This window comes from Hylaeus volcanicus, chromosome 1 (assembly GCF_026283585.1).
Source record: "Hylaeus volcanicus isolate JK05 chromosome 1, UHH_iyHylVolc1.0_haploid, whole genome shotgun sequence".
Lineage (NCBI taxonomy): Eukaryota > Metazoa > Arthropoda > Insecta > Hymenoptera > Colletidae > Hylaeus > Hylaeus volcanicus.
The window spans coordinates 7,412,493-7,436,026 of NC_071976.1; the positions used below are offsets into that span (position 1 = coordinate 7,412,493).

At 34.3% G+C, this 23,534-nt stretch overlaps 1 protein-coding gene across 1 annotated transcript in view; it reads left to right on the plus strand.

Annotated features, from left to right (window-relative positions):
* LOC128874567 (dentin sialophosphoprotein) overlaps positions 1-23,534 on the plus strand; it is a 193,013-nt gene that overhangs the window by 23,796 nt on the left and 145,683 nt on the right. The window contains exon 2 of the mRNA XM_054119408.1: positions 17,839-18,549. Within this exon, the coding sequence (XP_053975383.1) occupies positions 17,847-18,549 (703 nt within the window). The 5' untranslated portion in view covers positions 17,839-17,846. The remainder of the gene's footprint in view (positions 1-17,838; positions 18,550-23,534) is intronic.

Consider the following 23,534-nt stretch of genomic DNA (forward strand, 5'->3'; position numbering starts at 1 on the left):
TTATATTGATTGCAGATATCAATATAATCAATATAATCATCAAAGATAATTTGAAAAGGGTTTCTCACCTGTGAGAATGATAAACCAGAATAATTTCTAAAGTTTGTGTCGGAAAGTTAACAAATTACAACGCTACATCGCTTTGTCATTATAATTACCTGCATCATTACGCGAAGCAATGAAACGGAATGCATTTAAATTAGAACTGTTGCATTTATACGATGAAATTCTAAAGATCATGTGTAACGTTCAATTCTTAACGTGTATGAATAATTTATTTGGATTGCTTACATACCTCTCGCGTACTCGAAGCTGGAAAATTTGATATATCTGTACGCGTTTACTTCGTGTGAATCATGGTAACTAATTATCTTACACAGTTCGTGGAAAAAACTAATAGCTATTTCTTTGTATTCAATCATAGAAGTATGCCAAGTATTGAAAGTCATTGGATGGTTTTTAAACGTGACTTGGAAAATCACAAAATTTAAGAGTGACAGGCAGAATTTTATTCAAGCGACAGATGACGAATGAAACCAGTATAGAGTGATTATTCGTAACGTTTATTCCACTGAATAGTCTTTTTTATATATATATATATATATTTATATTTTTTATATATATATATATTTATATTTTTTATATAATTATGAAACATTCAATTTCATAATTCAAAGTCTAATTTTTATTCAACAACAGTTTATCATTTATTCGTTATTCGAGTTGGAATAAAAAGTTCTTTTCAACACGTCTTCACGCATTTATTATTTGCGTCTTTCACATAATCGAATAAATAAATTCTAGAAAATTGAACCATGCTAATAGAAATATTAAGTTTTCCTCTCCATTGTACTCGATTAAAAAGAAATTAAACCTGAGATCGATGAAACTTTATTCGAATAGTGAATGTGATGAATGAAACCACCTTGGAACAATTTATTCCTTACGATTATTCGATAGACCGATAGATTTATTTTTCATTCGTTATTAGACATTCATACCCAGATAAAAATTTTGTCGAATCCTAATAGAAAACTGCTGCTTCGATATTCAGTTATTCCACCAGAAATAGTTGAGTTATTTCGGTGATCGAATAAGCCCAGCAGCTGACAAAGAGTGTTTCGAATCGAAATAAATATCTGTTTAAAACGTGTTATCGTTGGAGGCACGTATCGAAAACAGAAATATTTTATACGCTCTTCTTATCAACGAAAAGTTGACGAAATTGCGACGACTGCTTTTATTATTTTCCAACCGTGACGAATTCAAGTGCTCTTCACGTTCACGGAGTGAAATATAGGTACAACCACCCCGGATTCTCTGGGAAATTTACATCGTACGCTTTCGGTATTTTTCCAGTCTCCGGAGAGTGGAAAGTTTCCCTCCTTCGCCATCTATAGTGTTCGCTGGAAGTACTGGAACGACAGAGTATAATCCCACGCTCACGCATCGAGATCGATAAAACCTTTTGGGACAGTTCGTTGAACATAAAAAGTCACATTAAAACGTTTCATAAAATCTGTTTATTCATATACAGTGTATACATATATGAGCGAGTGTATATACATTTAGTGTATCCATTTAGTACAAACTAATCAGCGAATATCGTTATAATTATTAAAATCTACATACATATCGTAATTTATTTAGTAGTTCAGTTATATTTATCGAGACTAAATAATTTGAGATATGGACAGACTATTTTTTTACCCAATGAAAAACATACAGAACCGAGAAGGTTAATATCAGGGCGAAATAAAAAAAGAAGCAGGCCGCTCACAGCGGAATACGCGGAATCGCGTTACTTGCCAACGAGGATTAATCAGACACTCACCTGATGATAGCAATACAGTTTACTTACCGTCAAAACTCGTCTGAGGCTTATTGAAGGAACACTTTAATTGCTGGCAAATTGCTTTCGAATCATGCCAAAAAATCACGTCCGAAATAACATTAGATAACTCACACGCTTTGCCAATTAAAGCGAACAGAGCCACCGAGGTGGCATTGGACATTATGTAAAATTTTAAACATTCTCGCGCGACGCCCGATAGCGCGATAAAGAGGCGAATAACGTGATTTAAGAACGCGTAGTTGTACCGCGATGATAGACAAACTGTCTGATTTATTTTCGGCGGTTTGCTAAAAATAATTGGGGAATCATTTAGGCATGACTGCGAAGGTATTTATTGCGCACGACACCAGATGCGTCTTTCCATCAGACTCCACTTCCGCAAGTTTTCGATTAGTCGAAGTAGCTGGTATCGATTGTGAACGACTATTGTCCAAGTGGATTTTTCGTTGTAGCGTTAAATTCGTATGAAATTTTGCGACCATCAAAAGGTTTGTTTTTTTATGGTTTGAGTAGCTAGAAAGTTCGTCTAACGTAAAGCATAACAAATTTGATAGAAGTTGAAGATTTTTGTTTGTTTAGAAGATTATTGCACATATAAATTTTAAACTTTGTTGGTAGATGTTCTAAGTAGATTGTTCGTTGTAGTGACAAATACGCAATATTTTAAACTCACAAACGATTGTTTTTTTTTTTTTTATATGGTTTGAATAATTAGTTTATCTAATTTAGAGCCCTAAAAATTTGAAGATATTTAAGATCTTTTTGGGAGAATCGTTTATTTGTTGATTAATAAATACAAAATGTAAGTACCTAATCACAAATTTCAATCGAAAAATGTATTGCGCGTGTAATTAGTGTAACGTAATTTAATCTCATTATAATATCTACATGGCATGTTACGCAACACGATAATGAAATATTCATTGACAAGCTTGTATGTACATAAATTAAAGGATGATAAGTTTGTAGTCTCAGATTAGCCGTTATCTAACACTTTATCATAGTATTATTCCAAAAACCAAATTCATCAGATGTAGAAGTGAAACAGAATGCACAATGCTCGAAACATCGAATCGTTTCACGAGTGTTTATCCGTTGGGATTAAACGAAACATCGTTCGACGGAAATAGAAATTTTACAGAGATTAAAAATAACAATGGAGAGGCTTGTATGTACAAAATTAGGATCGATACTCTGAAGTCTAAATAACTAAGCATTTTTAGTCTACTCTCCCCACTATTCTACTAGACTGAACTTCCAGACAGATTGTATAAACATTCTTTATCGAAAAATAAAACAAAACAGCTTTTTCTTCGATAAAAAAAGAAATTTTGCCATTCATAGTCGCTACTTAAATATTTCTGTCTCGGTCACTTTCATCGTTGTTTTAATTCGAAATTACAATTACATTTTAAAACTGAGGTCATTAAAAAACGATAGAATCGCTTAGATCCAATTAATCAGCTACACACAGGACCATTTTTAACACACGTACATTTGACTAAAATATATTTTCTTAGTCTCGAAGATACACATAAACATTCTTTAGAAGGAAAAATCTGGACTCGTATTCATTCTCCCGGAAATAATTTTCAAAGAAGGCATTCGTTTCGGAGCAATTTGGCCGCCTTACTCCCTTTAAATAACGTCCACTCTGTTCGTCACATGGTTTAAGGTAGGTCGGAGGTTACTTTAAACGCGAGCTCATTACTATCACAGAAACGTCGCGTGACGTCAGCGGGCGTCAGCCTTGAATCAGCTGTTTGCTTTCAATGTTGACCAGTATTAATGCAACGCGTGCTCTTTAAAGTTCGTACATACTGTTGGTCATACACTTTTAAGTGTGTGCATTATCTATGCAAGTTGCTTCATACATTTATCGTCAGATAATAATAAACTATACGTCAACATTTCTGTGTACAAGTTACTCGCAAGTGGCATTGTACTTTCATAGTAAAGAATTTACGATATTAATGGCTTTAAATTAAACGATTCGTTACATATTTTCTTGTCTGCTTCGACGATTCTTTTACAGATCTATATTAAATATGTGAAACAAATTATTATTATGAATGTAAGAACCATATTTAAATGCAATAATTGATAAAAATTCAGAAATTTAGCGAAACTCATATAATTCATAAAATTTGATGAATTTAGAAACAAAATTGATTCCAATTAATTTGTATTTTTTTTAAATATATAGATCAATTATAATCTACTACATCTCATTGTACTTATGATCTTTAGAATTGTTAACATTTGAAGAATTGTATAGAAAGTATGGTCTTTGCTTGGAACAAATATTTGTCATATCCTTTTTTACATATACCTAACATATAAGTTAAAAATGTTTATTGAAATGACAATAATATAGGTTTAAAGATTCATCATATTTTTTTTTACATATACCTAACATATAAGTTAAAAATGTTTATTGAAATGGCAATAATATAGGTTTAAAGATTCATCATATTTTTTTTTACATATACCTAACATATAAGTTAAAAATGTTTATTGAAATGACAATAATATAGGTTTAAAGATTCATCATATTTTTTTTTTACCATGTCCAAACTTATATTATAAATTACAAATTTAAATGTAAATTATAGTACATTAATATAGGTTTAAAAATGACTCGAATCTACAAGTTGGAACGTTAAATAAACAACGCTCGATTGAGAAACGCTGCATCCATGCAATGCATCGCAAGCTACTCATTACGCATCTAACTATAGGAAGTATACACTAATTTATTTATTCCTGATAGTCTGTCCGCTCTCCAGACACGAGATCTTCAAATTATTATGAGCTGTGTACTTGTCAGGGCATTGGCTTTCATCGATTTCACTTTCAGAACCACTTCCGTACACCGTGACGCGATAATGGATAGAAAGTTAAGGGTCACCCCTATATCACTGTATCTAAATACCGTTACGTCGAAGGTCGATTTTAATACCGAGCATGCAAAAATATTCGCGTGTGCGAAGGAATTGGGTACGTATTATTTTTGTCGATGAGTGTACGTTCGCGTGTCTGAAACCATCATCGAGCGAAGGAGATTGGATCGTTAAGGGTAGATCCAGACTAGAGTCGATTTGAGTCACCTAAAGCCATACTTGCGCTAATGGAAATCGTACATTTTGCAGAGTTTTATGGACAATCATAAGCAGTAGTTAAATAAATCGAGTATCTCTAAAAATTCAATCAATTAACACGTTCACTGCCAGACTAATACTCTTGAAAATGTCTACTGTGATTAAATTTTGTTTACAGACTATTGGAAACTGCGTAATGAGACATTTATTGTGGTATTTAGTTTTGTAACTTCATCAAAGTTCAAGTATTTCATCTAAATTCATTTTCTGTGACACTTAACGCTCAGAATTAATTTTCGTAGTTTTTCAGTGAAAAGCATTGTCACCCACGTATGGGTGACGTGGCGATCAACGTGTTAAAAGGGTGATAATAAATGTTATTAATACTTGTTATAAATTTAGGGGCGAATTTGCTATTTTGATGAAAAATACGTACAACGAATTATTTTTAATATTAAGTCACACGAATAAGTACGATATAGAAACATATAGAAATACAGAAACATTGCTACGTATAACGAGACCCCAGAATAAATTTGGGAACCTACGTAAAACAAAAATACGTAAAACGAGGATACTTATATAGTGGGTTAGATGTACTCTATACTAAATTTATTTAATGTTTCGATTAATTTCGTTTCATAATTGCACAGAATTCTATTAAAATAAATAGAGTTTGTTTTACATTTTCGAAATATTTGTTAAAGAATGACACAAGTAAATAGTATAGTATAATATGTAAATAGTAGTATCTTAGCTTCAGGTGGCTCGACGCAGCTCGTCTCAAGTTTGAACCCACCCTAACAGGTTTCGGAGGGAAAGAGAATCGATTACGTCAGATATCGAATGGCGTGGATATGTGCCACGGTTATTAAATCCAATGAAGTCATGAATTTTTAACGGCGACGGAAATTTATTTGTACGCGTGAACGTCGAGTATCCGCACGTATCGCGCGAGAAACAAGAGATTTACATTTATTGAAATTCATTTTAGTTAAACGCCCCGATTACAATATGTGGCTCTTTGCGTAATTTTGTCACCGACAGTTGATTTTTATTGCTCGGTATAATTTATCCGTGGTCATTCTTTATTTATGAATAAGCGTCTCTGCTTGTTTTTCGTATGCATTATTCAGCTCGACGTGTTCGACAAATACGTTGGCATAATCGTGAATTTCAGTCACCGTCGGTGACCACTTTTATTTTTATTTTTCCCCTCATTTTCGTTATTACGTGTGGTCGAGTGATCAATATAGAGCTATAACAAGGATTGTATGAAAGTTAAATTCGTATGAAATTTTGCGACCATCAAAAGGTTTGTTTTTTTATGGTTCGAGTAGCTAGAAAGTTCGTCTAATGTAAAGCATAACAAATTTGATAGAAGTTGAAGATTTTTGTTTGTTTAGAAGATTATTGCACATATAAATTTTAAACTTTGTTGGTAGATGTTCCAAGTAAATTGTTCGTTGTAGTGACAAATACGCAATATTTTAAACCCACAAAAGATTGTTTTTTTTTTTATGGTTTGAATAGTTAGTTTATCTAATTTAGAGCCCTAAAAATTTGAAGATATTCAAGATCTTTTTGGGAGAATCGTTTATTTGTTGATTAATAAATACAAAATGTAAGTACCTAATCACAAATTTCAATCGAAAAATGTATTGCACGTGTAATGTCGGTCACTTTCATCGTTGCTTTAATTCGAAATTACAATTACATTTTAAAACTGAGGTCATTAAAAAACAATAGAATCGCTTAGATCCAATTAATCAGCTACACACAGGATCATTTCTAACACACGTACATGTGACTAAAATATATTTTCTTAGTCTCGAAAATGGATTATTCCCGGAGACAGATCTTTTCTTCCAGTCTTGTTGTATTATCGCAAACGGTATTACTCATATTATTAATGGTTTACTTATATGCATTTTTCATTGTCATTCTTGAAGTTTAACTGTCATACTTACCTCATAAAATATCATTCTTCGTTGAAAGTGAACACCTAACTGATATGTAATCTTCATAGTTAATAATTTGAAAAAATATGTACGTTATGTGTACTAATTCCTACATGTAAACGTATAAATTGATTAATTTTATTTGGGTAGAGATTTTATATGGGTAGAGATTATACGAATTAGTTTATCTGACTAAATAAGAATGTATTTGTTTATTCGTTTCATCGTAAAGTAGATTTATGTTTGACTTCTCCTATTCATTTATTTGGTAAATTGGCAGTTTTTGATAGAGATAGGAAAGATACTTATCCAGATAAAAATTTCGTATAAAGGAACGTTTAATTCGTTTATTTCGAATAAAAGAAAAAACAGCCCCAACGATGTGTGATGCATGTAATACGCGAATCTCCATAGAGCACATCCTAGCCCACTGTTCCAAATATAGTGCAAAAAGGACACGATATAATATATCGAACGTAGCAAACATGCTACAAAAGGTAGACTCATGTAGAACAATTCTATTCTTTCTGAAAGATATCGGAATCTATAATCAAATATAAAATCTATGTGACTACACACAGACGCAAAGCAAATGTGGTCACTCATAACCTGAGAAGGTGCATGTGACATCTAATTAAAAAGAAAGGCGTTGAAAGGAACTTTTCATTTAAAATCGTATTCTCACTGTGGTCTTGTAGCAATGAAATAAAATCGCAGGTCATGTGGTTGATTTTTTTTAAACTAGGCTACGCAAGTGTCCTATCGAGAATGACAAGAGAATGGAGCGTGTTGAACACTTCCAAGAAATAGGGAACCTTTCACTTCTTTCGCGCGTTCGTTTCCAGCGTCAGCTGTTGCGTTTTTATTGTTGCTCGCACGCAATAAGAGTTAACTTATCTGCGAAGCTGATATTTTTCTTCAACCAGCGATAAAAGTACGTAGTGTATTTCCGCACGGTGGTTTTCAGATAAGCGGCAACTTATCGATGTACGGTGAAATGCAGTTTTAGCTGTACGTTACATAAAATATTTGGCTTCGTGACAAAAATTGAAAGAAAACTAAGTAAGAGAAAATTCTCCCGCACACTTCTATTTACATTGAAACGTAGCAAAATGAATGTTACGAAACTTACCGTTCGTTAGTCTTTAAAACATAAATAAGAACAGATTAAATATAAAAAAGCAGTGAAATAAATTTCTCCATTTGCACACCTCTCCATTTACACCGAAACGTAGCAAAATAAATTTTACGAAACTTACCGTTCGTTAGTCTTTGCATTTAAAAGTAGACGATATATTTTGTGGAATGTTATATTGATTATTGCATGTGTAAAGTGGGTGTATAAAAGTCGATGGTCACCTATTGTTTCGAACTTTAAATGCGCAAGAGTCGTCCGCGATAACGAAGTCGACGAAATAATATTTGACGACAAACGTGAATCAATAGTGAATAGAAACGTGCAAATAAAGATGATGTACATTGGCAAGCGAATGTTATCTAAAACTGCACTCGGTATATGGCCATCCACTACACTCCTTCCACGTGCAAGAATCAATATGAAGTACAGGCGGGCCAAATTCTTATCTAGGTAGGAAGAGATGAATAACTGCTTAACCGTTCACGAATAATGTTGGCTTTATTCCTCATTTATTATTCGAATAAAGTTTTATTTATCTGTGGTTATTGATTTCTTTTCAATTGGATATAATGAAAAGCACAACATCATATTACTGTTAATTTATTGTTCGATATTCTAGAATTTATTTAGATAAACAAAACCAAGTAAAATATACAGAACTGTTGCATACTAATTAGAATTTGAACGATAAAATGGAATACTTCATAATCGACAACTAAAAATTTAACCGTTCAATGCATTAAGCTACTATTCACTGGCTTTATTTGTTAACTATCGTTTAAATAAAATTTTGCTCATCTTTGATTTCACGACATTTATATCTTAATTTTAATTGTAAATTAATATTTAGTTTCACGAAGTATCGTAGATACAAGCATACCAAATATGAAACTTTGTTACGTAATTTGCAAAGTAAGATTGGAAAAGCGATTTGTTCGCCTAAAAGAAGATTTGCTTTTAAACACCCATCTTTCAATATGGTTTACAATTTCAAAAATAAAACAACCTATCTACCATCGATACACCATAAAGAATAATCAGGATTTTATTACTCAAAATGGCACCCGAGATAAGGCTGCATGCAACATTTCAGCTTTCTGAAACGTTTCATTCAGCAGATATAATTTAAAGAGGCGTGATATGAAAGTGCGCAAACACGTGTTCGTTGATTCAAGTGTCTGATAGTTTGAAATCAACAAGTAGTCGAACAAATGAAGTTCAAACGTGTTCTACAATATGGCCGAACAAGTTGCGAGTAAAAGGTGCAACAGTGCAACCAGTTTTAAATTAATTAATTAATATTCAAGATTCGTCAAAGGTTAGAAAGCAAGTAATTCTGCGTAGATAATAGGTTGTCTCAAAAGTTTCTTTCGCTTTATTAATAAGTAATACATGCACAATATTTTATGTTTTATGTTACATTACTGAATTGTGCACGATTCATTTTGCTCCATTACTGTTACAACATGAATATCTATGAAATTAGATTGTCTATTTATAGAAACACGACCATATAAAATAATTGAGTGCAACTCGCGAAAGAAACTTTCGGGACAACCTAATATGTGGACGATGTAGCGACGAGAATGGTACATTTATACTCGTTTATCGATAGTTTGGAGGATAGCTACAATTTTTCCCAAGTAGCCATGAATGAGCCGCCACTGAATCGGTTTGATTCGTGACCGATATTCGGATAGGTGTATCAAACCATCGCAAAAACTGTCTTTTGCGAATAGCGTCGATACTGTCGCAATATTAATTTATTTATTGGCGCTCCAGTCTTTAGCCAGTAGACGGAGTTTATAGTTTTCAGGGATGGAACATTTGTTAGCGACAGTAAGTCGATTTCATTAGTAATTTTTTAGTAACGTACCTCTCTATATTTAGACTTCACGTATTCGCTAAATTCGCTTCACAATAGTATTTAAATTTACAAAATGAAGAAATTACGGAAAACTTCACCATTCGGTACAAATACTGAATACTCCATAATTGAAAATTAAACAATAAAATTGAAACATACTGAAACAATTGCAAAAGAGTTGATCACACATTGTACAGTAGTATAGATCATCGTATTTAAATAAACAAATAAATAGATATCGACTCCGTATATGATAATTAAAAATATCACAGTGTACATTGAACTTTCTTATACAACATCATGTACCTACTTATTTTACGTACTACAGTACACAAACATTTGAAAGAAATTGAACATTCGTTACCAGAAACTCGTGACGCGTGGACTGACATTCGAATTCCGATTTTTTATTTTCGTTCTTCGGGTTGTTCCTGGAGTCGATCCATCTTTTCGAAACATACATTCGGTAGGTAGATGAAATTTCGCGGAACAGGATGATGCGTTTGCTTTATTTTTACGTGTCTGGCGGTTGACGGACAGATTGCGAAAGTCGCGTGTTTCGGGACGAAATTGTCTGCGGTTTGTAACTGTCTATTGGATCCCGAACGAATTTTGTTCACTTAAATAGTATTATAGATTGCGAGAGTTGGACGACTTTCCAAATTCATGGAAGAAGAGTGAGGTCGACACGAGCAAAGTTTTGGCCATCGGCAACTCGACGTGTGTGACTCACTTGAGAAAGTTTAAAAGGACTTGGACAATGTTGGGAAAGTGTTAAAAAAAATATTTGGACGCGCTCTTTGTCTCTCGAGTATAAAGGGATGTTAGTACGTAGATTTTACTCGGAGCCTTTGTGAAAAACGAAAACTTTTAACTGATAAAACGGAGTCTTCCAAAATAGACGGAGCCGGTGTCTGCAAAATTTATATTTTCGTCGAAGGAGATTTATTTGAACAGACATACGAAACGAGTCTATCTATAGGTTTTTCAATTTCAGTTTTTATCTATAGAAATCTACTAATTGTGTTGTTGGGTCTCTAGTTACATTGCTGAGGAAATGAACTTTTCTTCCAAACTATTTTTCTTCTTCCTTTTCCAAATTTTTTTCTCGCGAATAATAGAAGTTACTACTATATATTATTTCACGAAATATGCTTCATTTTGACTGAGAAAGTGAAAAATAATTTTTATATACAATTTTAGATTTTGACCAAAATCGACGGGGAATTGCGAACTCTGAAAAACAGCTTTCTTTCATTTTTACATTATATTGCACAGTAATTCGAATTTGGTAACAGATGGAACAAAATTGCTTAGGCGAAAATTGTTAAGTATGAATGTAGCAATAATCTTGTAGTTGATGTCACCTTAAATAAAATAAAAATACAAACATTTATAGATTCTAGTAAACTATAGTACAACCAATCTGATACTGTGGTTTCGCAATATTGGCGGTCTTTTATACAACCCAGCACGTGCTTTGAACGTATATACTCGTTCAATGAACGTGCCTAATGAGCTATAAACATCGATTCGTACTCGTTTCAGTATCCAATATCGAAGCCTGCCATTGCGAGAGCCTGACGTTTGCCATCTCTGCGTTCGAATTATAGATCGTCGGTATTGGTCATTTTGATTTTGGTCCCCGACTGACTCCGATGTATTTACATAGATTGTCACGTGTCCCGCATCGGTCCACGAGCCCAATAGAGCTTTACGTCACTCTCTAGCACGCGGTAAACAAGTATTCGCGAAACGAGCCTGGCCTCTCGCCAGAGATCCACGTATGTTCCCTGCGATATCTGTCCACCCCTATCGCCATCACTTTAATATGCTTCTGTCAAGATCGTGCATATTAAACGGCTGCATTCTCGCAACAGCTTCCGGTAGAATTCGGCATAGAAGGACTCAATTTCAGTTTTTCATCTTCCATCAAGCTTTTAGCGATTGTTTGGTATTCTGCACGCGTTACATATCATTTTTGATGCGATGTCTTGAACTTCGTACGAACTAATCTGTTCATCTCCATGGAACACGAAATAGGGAAAATTGGCATTATACGGATTCATTTTATTTCAGATTTTCACCTTACATCAAATTTTTAGCCATGTACGAGGGTCGATATGTAATGAGAACTTGAACCATTTTTAATTAATTACAAGGGAGGGTGGTACCGTCGGCACCCTGATGGTTAATAGTGTATCTTTGTATTTATGACAAAGAAAGTTGACAGTTGGTAGAGATATTCGTCAGTTAGATTGGGAAATAAATTGGTACTACAGTATTGTCTCGAAATAAGCAACTGCTTTCCGCCTCGAAATAAGCAACTGGCTATCCTCACCTTTTTGTTTCAAGTCGCCCGCCGAGTGAAAGATCGGAAAGGAATTCGATTTTACTAGTGCTAAAATGAGTGGAATGGATAAAATAGTGGAATATATGAAAATATCTATATTATTATTTGTCTAGAGTTGCTACGAGGGTCGATCAAATATAAACGAGACTTTTGTTTCTGATCGGGTAAACTTAAAGGGAGCGGGTGACCGCTTCTACAGTATATTGTTTAGGATGTCAGGAGTGGGGAGAGCATTGCATTATTGAGTTCAGACAAGTTTGACAGTAACATTCACAATGTCAGAGCAACAAGTGCACGTCTCAGTTGCGCAACGCATAATTATTAAATTTCTTACCCATGAAGGCGTCAAATCAGTTGAAATTCTGCAAAGATTGATGGTACAGTTTGGGGATCAAACACTATCAAGGGCTCGCGTGTTTGCCTGGCATAAGAAATTCAAGGAAGGACGTAAACAAGTTGAAAATGTGGAACATGATCGCCGTCCTCGAAGCAGCATTGCGGAGGAGAACATTCGCACGATTCGAATCCTTCTTGAAAGCGATCGACGTCTGACACTTTCTGAAATTATAGCGCAGCTTGGAATCAGTTATGGGAGCTGTGAACTTTTAAGGCAGGTAAAGGTTGCTTATCGTTCCAAAAGACGTGACCAACCGATTCGAGACGTCATTTTCCTCCACGACAACGCTCGGCCCCATACTGCAGCTCTAACTTGCAAAACATTAGAGGAAATGTGATGGACTCCACTTGACCATCCTCCCTACAGCCCTGACCTATCGCCCTGCGATTTCCATCTCTTTGGACCACTTAAAGAAGCACTAGGAGGACAACGGTTCCTAGACGTATTATTCGGCGATGGAGGCCTTTGTGCGCAATTGCCTCCTAACGCAGCACTCTTCGTTTTACGATACTGAGATTAAAAACCTTCAAATCCGCTGGGAAAAATGCATTTCCAAAGCAGGAGATTATATTGAAAAGTGATACGTGCTTGGATATTTTATTACACCGAATAAAAGGATTTTAAAAATAAAGTCTCGTTTACATTTGATCCGCCCTCGTAACTGTTTGATATACTGGACACGTTACATTTAATTTTTGATGCAACGATTCAAATCTCTCAAAAGCTAAACTGATCAACTCCATGGAACACAAAATAGGCAAAATTGGTGTTATATAGAGTGTTTCGTTTAAATCTGAATGGTCCAAACATCTCGTGAGGGGTTGGATCTATCAAAAAAATATTCATAAAGGAGCTAGGTGTCTGCTTCAAAGGAGCAAATTGTATGGAGTAAATAATTTTGTTGTGAAGTAGTGAGGAAGATTAAAAACATTAATTAATTTTGTTAACCAGAACCTAGTACATTTTTGTTCATAATAAGATAGCATTTGTTTAGAAAAATTCATTGGTTGGTCACACGTAGTCGTTTATTGTAATATAAAGCCTTTAAGGTTGTTTTTAACGACTCTCATTTTTCAATGATTTCTTCTTCGCGCGTTACAAATTCCCTTATGAAAATTAAAATAAGTTTATTATAAACGTCGTTCTTTGTTCATTGGGTAAATAAAATAACTCTGAATACTTTCCAGAATAAAAAAAAATGTAAATTATATCTCTCTGCTTATCCATTGATCAGGGAAGAGTTTAAGCATTTAAATGCTTCTAGATTTAGCACAGTTACGTCTTAGGGATTAGATGCTGCATCTTTGTTGATAAGCTACATATCAGCACAGAAAGTTATTTATCTTATCGATTTTACCTACTGTTTTATCCATGACATTGAAAAGATAAAATTATTCCAATCATTACTAGATTTCGGATGTTTATTTATTTATGGCAATTATAGAAAAATGTATGATAAATGAAAAATTGTACAAAATATCAGCAATAAACTACATGTTACACTATGTAGAACGTGTATTAGAGAGTGTGCAGTGGTTAAATCTTGCGTAGGTCTGAAATTTACAAACAAAACTGATTAATAATTTCATATGTATCGATTAGCTTTTAAATAAATGTGTTACATTAAAATAGCTATTATCATACATTCTCGATAATGTTGTAATGCCTTCGTTCAATTACATTTGTTAATTTCGAATAAATCGTACGTGCAAGGCTTCATAGCGTACACGCTTTCGTATAAATAACGCCGAGAGATCCAGACGCGCGGTAACTTTTGATTTATTATCATATTTTGATTTATTATCATATTTTGATTCGATCCGATTTGTTTTTATCGCGTATAGTTTTCTTGCGCGCGCACGATAAGTATATGACGGGAAACGATGAATCAACGCGCGAAATCTGTCGCAACTGAATGTAGTTTTATTGTTCTTTAAGCCTGGCGAGATGAGTTACTTGCCGTTCGTGCCGTGTATAATAAAAGACCTACGGATGCCTAATGTACGTAGCGAAACTCACTATACAGACAAACGTTTCCACGGTTACGAAATAGAGGGCGTACTTACCGCAATGCGCCAGTGACGTGTTCACCTATGCAACAAGGCGTTCTTTGCATCCTGAGAAAATACAAAAACGAAATTTCGTTTATCTTCTGTTGGAATTTTTTGATTTCGGACTTGGATCTATATTACTAGCAGAACTGTGTCGTGATAAATTAACGGTTCCTTTATGATCATAGAAGTGGTTAAGAAATGGGCATTGCTTGAGGTAGTTGCAGGATTAAATAATTAGACTGTTTAACGAAGGAAACATGCCGAGGCGAGTAGATTAAAATTAAAGCACTGCAATCTATATTTCAAATAGAGGAGCAAAGCTTTGACTATAAGTATCGAGTCATCTCAGAAGTTCTATAAAAGTAAGGATAAATTTATATTAATAATACAAATGAAATTAGTAAGGGACCTGTATGTGTAAAACTAAGGACCTATATTAAATAGTAGGACAAACACATTTATTTTGTGTTTGGACCTTTAGTTTCTGTTACCTTCAAAATCTACATACCACAATACTAAATCAATTATATGAAAGAGTTGGAACATCGTTCACGAATGTATCAAATAAAATGTAGAGTGCCTATCTGCAACAATGTATTTTTAAAACGCAGTTGTATTAATTTTCATTAAAAAGTTCGTGTTATTCTTCTCCGTGCGAAACACAAAAGTTCTTTTCTGGAGGATCCTCCAGGATCGCAGCATCAAGTGTTGTTGGTCAATAAGAGGAAGGACGCGTTCTTATATAAGACAGCAATTTAAATTTTATGTGGACGTTTCTCTCGAGTAACTTTTTCGCTTCGTAACTTGAACCACTGTAGTTAGTGCACCTTAATTAAACATTTTTAGTACTCCCCCTCGACGCTATACTTTACAGAAACAACTGTTTCATGGTATAGAAACATGCAATTGTTCTTCTATTGCATAATTAAATATAAAACAACCTGACACTTGTACCAAAGTATTAAATGCCGTTCATGTTTGTAGCTTTTGACGATAACTCTAAATTGAAAGATTTCTGGCTGTGATAAAAATTGTTCTTTAATTGCATAATTGAATATATGACAACAAAATATTGCCAAAATAATAAATATCATTTTCGTTTGCAGCTATTGACTATAATTTTAAATAAAAACATTTCTGGCTCTGATGTGGGGCTTCCTCCGTGTATTAATTCAATTTTTTTTTAAAACTAACACGCGTCAGTCGTAAATTTTTTTAAACTCATTATTCAGAGAAATGATATTACAAAATTTCAGCTCGCGTTCGCGATCTCGTAGATTCAGCTAATTTGTACGAGAATTAACTTCACTACTGTTTTCCATTACTTATGTGTATTACCTATTATAAAATTTAAAAAGATGTATCTTTCTTTATTTTAGAATTTCTTAGGTTCAGTCAATTTTTACGAGTATTAATTTTACCATAATTTCGCATTTCTTCTATATACTGTCTATCACAAAGTTTACAAAATGTGTCTTTCCCAATTACGAATTTCTTTACCAAAGAGGACTCGTGTCAGTGTCGAAAACATTTAATTATATAAATTCAATGGTTATAAAGCCTGAATAATTTCAATATAATTATAAATTCACTGGCTACGAAGCCTAAATAATTTCAATAGATTTATTTCTCCATTTTTTTCCTCGCAACTTTAATATTGTAGCAAAACTTACTCGAGCAACTTTCCGCATCTATGTTTTCGTGGTTTTTCCACGCGTATTATCAGCGTACATAAGCAATACATATTTACTTTTTACGGGATGAGCAGAAGCCGGGCAGGCGCGCCAACTTGCGTATTATTGGAGTTTTAATTAATCGATTGACGAGTTATTTTTAACTTTTTTCGGTGTCCTAGTTATATTAACCTGATTATAGTTCGCTACGCGCAGACTTTGTCGCGGAGTTGTTCGACAAAAACTCGCAGCGTCCCGTTTAAAAGATGACAAAAAGTGTCTGGAACGATCGTTTCATAGCGGCATGAAAACGTCCAAAGAGCGACGAAATAATCGTGCAATGAATAGTCAAGTAGTCATCGTATACCCATCGTTAACTGTCCTGAAGAAGGTCTTTCATCCGCAAGAAAAGGCTCCTCTTTTGCGGAAGCTTCGTATCGTAACCTTGCGCCACGAAGACAATCATTAATGACGTATCTAGCTTCCATTGTACGCCTTACGCATCGCACTCATTTGTTCGTTTGTTGGACAGAATACTTACAAGGCAAGTTAGGCAATTGATAGTATCGTTACACGTAACAAGAATTTTTGCAGAAACAAAGCTCATGGGAAACCTGTAAATTTAATGATTTACCACTGTGTAAACGTTCCATATAAATAATCTCGAAAAATATTCGTTCCGTGAAAAAATATATTCGACCATGATTTCATATCTCATCGAGATATGCAACTTTTGTTTAAAATAGTTTTTCGAAGGATCAGTTTTTCAAATCACCTGTCTCCTTTTTTTTTAGGAATTTTTTTTCTCATACAGGAGCAACTCCAATTGCATAATTAAATATAAATATGACAATCGAATATTGCCAAAATAGTAAATATCATTTTTGTTTGGAGCTACTGACTACAATTTTAAATCAAGACATTTGTATTGAAAAATTAGAAAAGTTGCTCCTGTATGTTATTTAACGAAATATGCTTCAGTCTAACCAAGGAAGTGAAAAGTCTTAGGTTCTCCCGAAAGTTTCTTTCGCTTTATTAATAAGTAATACATGCACGATATTTTATGTTTTACGTTACATTAACGAATTGTGCACGATTCATTTTGCTCCATTACTGTTACAACATGAATATCTATGAAATTAGATCGTCTATTTATAGAAACACGACCACATAAAATAATTGAGTGCAACTCGCGAAAGAAAGTTTCGGGACAACCTAATAATTTTTATAGACTCGACACATGTATATATTTGTAACGAAAAATTTCTCCAGAAACCTACCATTTAATTTATCGAAATTTCTTCGACAAACACAGAGGGTACGTATATTACTGGGCTTGGCAGTGTATGCTTAATGTGAATCCATCGACTAGTAAATAGATTATAATTAAACTATTGGCCAAATAGTTCACTATTCATGAAAGCTCGTTTGACTTTCAGATTCCTCGATGGAGAGTGCCGGCGGTGACAAGCAGAACGAGTCGGACGAGTGTGACGTGATCGGTAACAATCAGCATCAGAACAAGATGACGGGCCAGGAGGACAGCAACGTGAAGCTGAGCAAGGACTTGGGGAAACAGGAGACCTTGAAGAACCTGAAGAATCTGGAGAACATCGGTCAGAACGATGACGACGCCGCGAATAAATTATCGAAGACCGTGTCACAGGACGACGAGGACGACGATGAGGACGAGTGCAAAGGCTCCGACGAGGAGCTCAAGGAAGAGAAAACCGATGGGAAGAAGGACGAGGAGTCCTCCAGCAGTACAACGTCTACGAGCACCTCGGATGACGAGTCCGAGACTAGTTCGGACGATAAGACGGAAGCCTCGAAGACGGAGCAAACAAAGACGGTCGAGCCGGAATCCAAGAAGGAGGATCAGAGTAAAAACGACGACACCACCGACGACAGCGACATCGAGGACGACTTGATCTCTGCCATCAATTACAACACGATTACCTCATTGGCTGCCCTTAAGGACATGCTGCAGTCCTCCGGAGAGGACTCCGACGGCGTTGATAGTTTCTTTCATCATTACTTCCTGTCCCACGTGAACAGGCTACCGTCGAGGAATCAGACACACAGCCCTTATCCTTGGGGTAGACGACTGTCCGAATGCAGGGAAGAGGACGAATACGAGACGGAGGAAGGTGAGCGAATTTAACATTATTTTTAACCGACTTCGAAAAGGAGGAGGTTTTTTTTTTATATCTTAGTTTTATGTAAGATGACCTCATGAAAGTAACTCCTTGCAAGGTCGTCTGAAGACCAACGTATTATCACGTCGACTGCCAGACTGATACTTGTGAAAAATATGAGCCTAACACCTCATTTCTATACAACTGAAACTTATTTTTATTGAATTTTTTTTGTATTGGATAGTTCGGAAAGTAATTTCGTATTTTGTCCACCAGAGTGGTAATTGTACTTTTAACCAGCGACTTCCGCACTAAACTCTTTCAATCATTACTAGATCGCGAATGTTTATGTATTTATTGCAAATGTGGGAAAATAAGACATGCCTTCATTTATATTTCAATTCTGTATTTGGCTCCGGGCAAATATAAATTTGCGTAAGCATCTGCAGTATAATCACTGCATATTTTGACAATTTTAGTTGATTCAGTATAATTATTTATCTTATTCTTTTTTTTTTGTTTATAGAAAAAAGTTTACTTTAAATAATGATGTCAAGAATCATTTAGATCAGTTTTTGTTGAATATGGATCAGAGCTGTTATGAACATGGAATTATGCTACCAGAAAGGTAGCCAAATGGTATTGGACCCAAATGATAAAGGTATAATTCAATTAAGGGGGTATTATCGTCTAGAAGTTTGTTTTTTCAGTAATTTTTAGGAATTAATTTTGCGAAAACTATCAAACCTACAGTACCAGGGTATTTTATGCATAATAAAACTCGTTTCAACTAACAACACAAATTTTTATGAAATACTTCATTGAAATTTATACAAGTTATGCGCTATTATGCAGGTTGTAGCGTGAGACGGTCGTTCAATCGGGCGCACAGGCTGTGGCGGTTCTAGTCGTCTGAGACAGAAAAACAAATTTCTTTTTCAATCTATATGAATGTAGTTATCGTCTGAACTAGAATTAAGTAAGTACTAAATTTTTTATCGGAATCACAGCTGTTTGAAAATTAAGGTTTAATTTTCCCGGAAAATTGTCAACTAAAATATGAGAGCAGGGCTATAATATTCAAGCTATCGGTATAATTCTAGTTCAGACCATAAGTGATGGTGCCCTCGAAATGTGTGTAGAACCAGAAGTCAGTCGGCCCAATAGTTTTTCAGAAAAACGTGCGCCCGACTTGGAAAATGTCGTTTCGAGAAAAACGCGTTTAATGTTCGCTATACATTTAGCACTAATACTGGTGAACAGCCTTTAAGCCTCTGTAACTATAAGAGCTCTACGAATTTCAAATTAATATTTTAAAGGCACTTTCTCAAAACCCCAAACGATAAGAAAATGCAACAAAAAAAAAATCGAATTTTTGAAGTTTCTAGACGATAATACCCCCTTAAATATTTTTTTTTATGCGCGAACAAAAGAACGAAATTATTTTCCAAACAACCCAATACTTATTTTTACGATTTCGCTAAATTCGTGAAATCTATGCAGATTTATTTTCTTTAACTTCTCATCTTTAGAATTAATTTATTTACTTCTTTAATGAAAAACCCTGTCACCCATGTATGGACATCCTATCATAGTATGGCCCCCTCCTAACCAAACATTTTTCTGAGACATATACATATTCCTATCATTAAAAGCAGCGGAGGTATTTTAGGCACAAATCTCATTGATTTCATAAGAATAATTCGTCACAAGCTTGTCGGAAGGTGAACACATTATACGTGTTTGTGAAAACGTGTATACACACGTGTGTTGAGAAAAAAGAATTGTTTCAACATTACATGCACCTCTTCAAACAGTTTAACTATGTCCTATAGATTTTGTTCAGAATAGACATTATCAGTCATGATGTGTAAATAAACCACATTTGAATTATTCTTCTCCTCCAACCTTTATAACTGATCAATGGGGGTAAAAGTTTCTCGCAGCATCGCATATTTATGATTAAAACTCGTTCGTGCGAATTCTGTCAAGTTCTTTTTTTCTATTACGTAAAGTAATTGATACTAGCTGTAATAGTTCCGGTTTTTGCAGCTATCGGTATCCTGTCTTACAAATATGCAAATTTCATTGTGTTGTTGTACATGGTTCATTTTCCTCCAGAGGACTCGTTAAGTTTGAGCGTGATCTCGAGAGGACGATTGCTAAACACGAAGAGTGTAATGCTATGTGACAATTAGGCGAATCGATAGATTAATTAACTATTAGATTGCGGATATTTATGCATTCGTGACAAATGTAGATATACAAAAAATTAGAAGAACGGAAATTCATAAATACATTAACTTCTTCACGCCCTTGGCTACATGTGTGAACGTTTAATTTTTTATAATTATAATTACTGTCAATAATAAAAAGAACAAAAATTTGATAATAACCAAAGAAATCGTCCCCGAAGAGATTCAAAATATTGTAATATAAAATAAATAATATAATATATGATATTATTACAATCGTACTAAATATAATAAAGTTTAGGAGACAAAACAAACTTAAACTTACGTGTCTGTTCTTCGTCTGTGCATATAAACATATGAATTTGCATAAACATCCGCAACCTGGTAACGACGATTCGAATTATTCGATAAATTAAATTTTCCATAGAATTTGTGGACGAGCGATTAAAGTTTTCGATGAGTCATGAATTTCGATAAGATTTCGATCAAGAAATCGCGAACAATTAAATGTATCAATATAATTAGATGTGTTTTCGTCTGGGAGATATATCGGTCGATAAACACGAGTGTCATTATTATTAGATCGTAAACAACTTTTATATACCGTGCTTGAAACGTCACTGTAATTCATAAATAGTCTTGCTTTTATCAATTACTTCGGTACTTTATTTTCAATATAGTAGAAACAGAAGACGAATTTTCACTTGGATTTATTAGACACTTGTTTCTTTTGTACGTTTCATATTGAGTTGGTGAATTTTGATACGTGAAGTCTGCCTTTCCTCACAAGTCATGTTTCATCCTAAATGTTACGTGGTGCTAAACAAATTACTGTTAGTTATATCCACGGGAAGTCGGAGTCGCTGAATCTAATAAATGACTTTAGTCGACAGATGCAGTGTCACTTTGTTCCATGATTTCCGCAGAGTTTCACACATTCAGAAGAAAATTTGCAAAAATTTATCATATTTATTCATATTTACATTTATCGCCCGTGGATTAATATTCGTTTGAACATTTCATTCATTTTATTGGCAGGCAGACCTTTGGACAATAATTTATACGGAACTGTTTAGAATTCTTTTTGATAAATATGATTAAAACTGTTTGGGCATAGTAATTGTTCTATGTGTTCTTCCTCGTTGAGATATCAGAGCAGATCAATTAATCATAAAAGCAATATATGCTAATATTTTTTATTAGAATTGACATTTTGGTACTCGATTCCACTTAAAATTCAGCTTCAGAGACAACTTGACACATTGTTGATTCAATTTTGAGATCCAAATTGATTCAATTCGTTTGTATGACTCTTACGGATCTGCATCCATAAATATGTGGACATTTACCACCTTTAATGAATAAGTACATGTTAAAATAATAGTACAAGTTACACTGTTTAGAAAATTAGAAAAAGACAAGTAGAAAGACATACTTTTCTCTCAATTTCAATTCAACATCTGTATCTGTAGAAATATGAATTTTCATAAACATCTGCAGTCTATTGATGTCAATTTAGTAATATTTAATCATATTAAATCGAACAGTATTAAAGTTCTAAGTGACATCAAATCTCACAGAGAAACTATGGAATCATTTAATTGTAAAAGTTCGAGGGGTATATGTATGTGACGGATTGCAAGAAAAGTCGCGTATTACGAAACATGATTCGAGCATTAAAACGCGCGCGAAGCTATTAGGAGGAGCTCTCGCACTCGTTCAATGAGAGCTAAGATTAGCGTTGCGGCCAGTGGTTTAGCTTCGTTTAGTTCCGTTTGGCAACGTTTCTACCATCAGCGCGAAAAGTCACTCCACTTAGGTAACGGCAGCCTATATTTACGGATTACCTCCGTAAGTGGAAACAAAATAATCGAGTCAAAAATTATCATTTTTGCGAAAAGAATACAAATGTCTTACAGTTGGTCACATTAAAAAAAAATACGGTACCCCAAACAAAATGTAGATAACGTGATGATGCATAATTATAAGCTGACAATCACTCCCGTACATTAAGTTTAGTAAATCGACTGCACTTATCAAAGCATAACTTCAGCAATAGAAATCTGATGCAAAATCTCGATAAGCCTAGTGTTAACGAATTATTAACCTTATGGAAATATACCAGTCAAGTTATTACTTATCTGAAGGAGACCAATTTATTAAAAAAGCTTCAATGATTAATAGACCGCAGAATTTATGCGTTTATGGCGTACACTAATATGAAAAACATACAAAGAATATACATAATGCACGTAAAATATACTCTATTAATTAAAACTTTTTTCCTTGATCAGTTTCTATGTAATACTTACTATTTATAAAAAAATAACGCTGGATATTCATTTGTACTATAAATGCATACAATCCACAGTTTAATAATTAAAGTCGTTAATGGCCATCAGCAGTCGATGCGATTCTAATCTTGCAAAGAAAGAAATAGTATCTCCACAAGAATTATAATTTTTCCTCATAATCTCTCCAATTTTGTAGAGTTTTTCCTGCAGTCTTAGTTTAGTTTCCTGCAGGTCTGGTGTGATCGAATAAAAATTGCTGGAACAAGCGCACGCTATTTGCCGCTCATGCTTCGAGCGACTTTTTGTTTTACTTTCGTCACGCGAGAGAACAGCTCAAACAATATTTGCGATTCATTCGCTACATAGACGACTGTTAGACACGTGAACAGCTATGTACCTCAACGAGCCGTTTACGTTTATTTATAGGATGTCGCCGAAATCACGGTTCTACGTTTATAACCATCGTTCGGAGCGTTTATGGCCATCGTTTCCAGTTCCATTGCTCGAA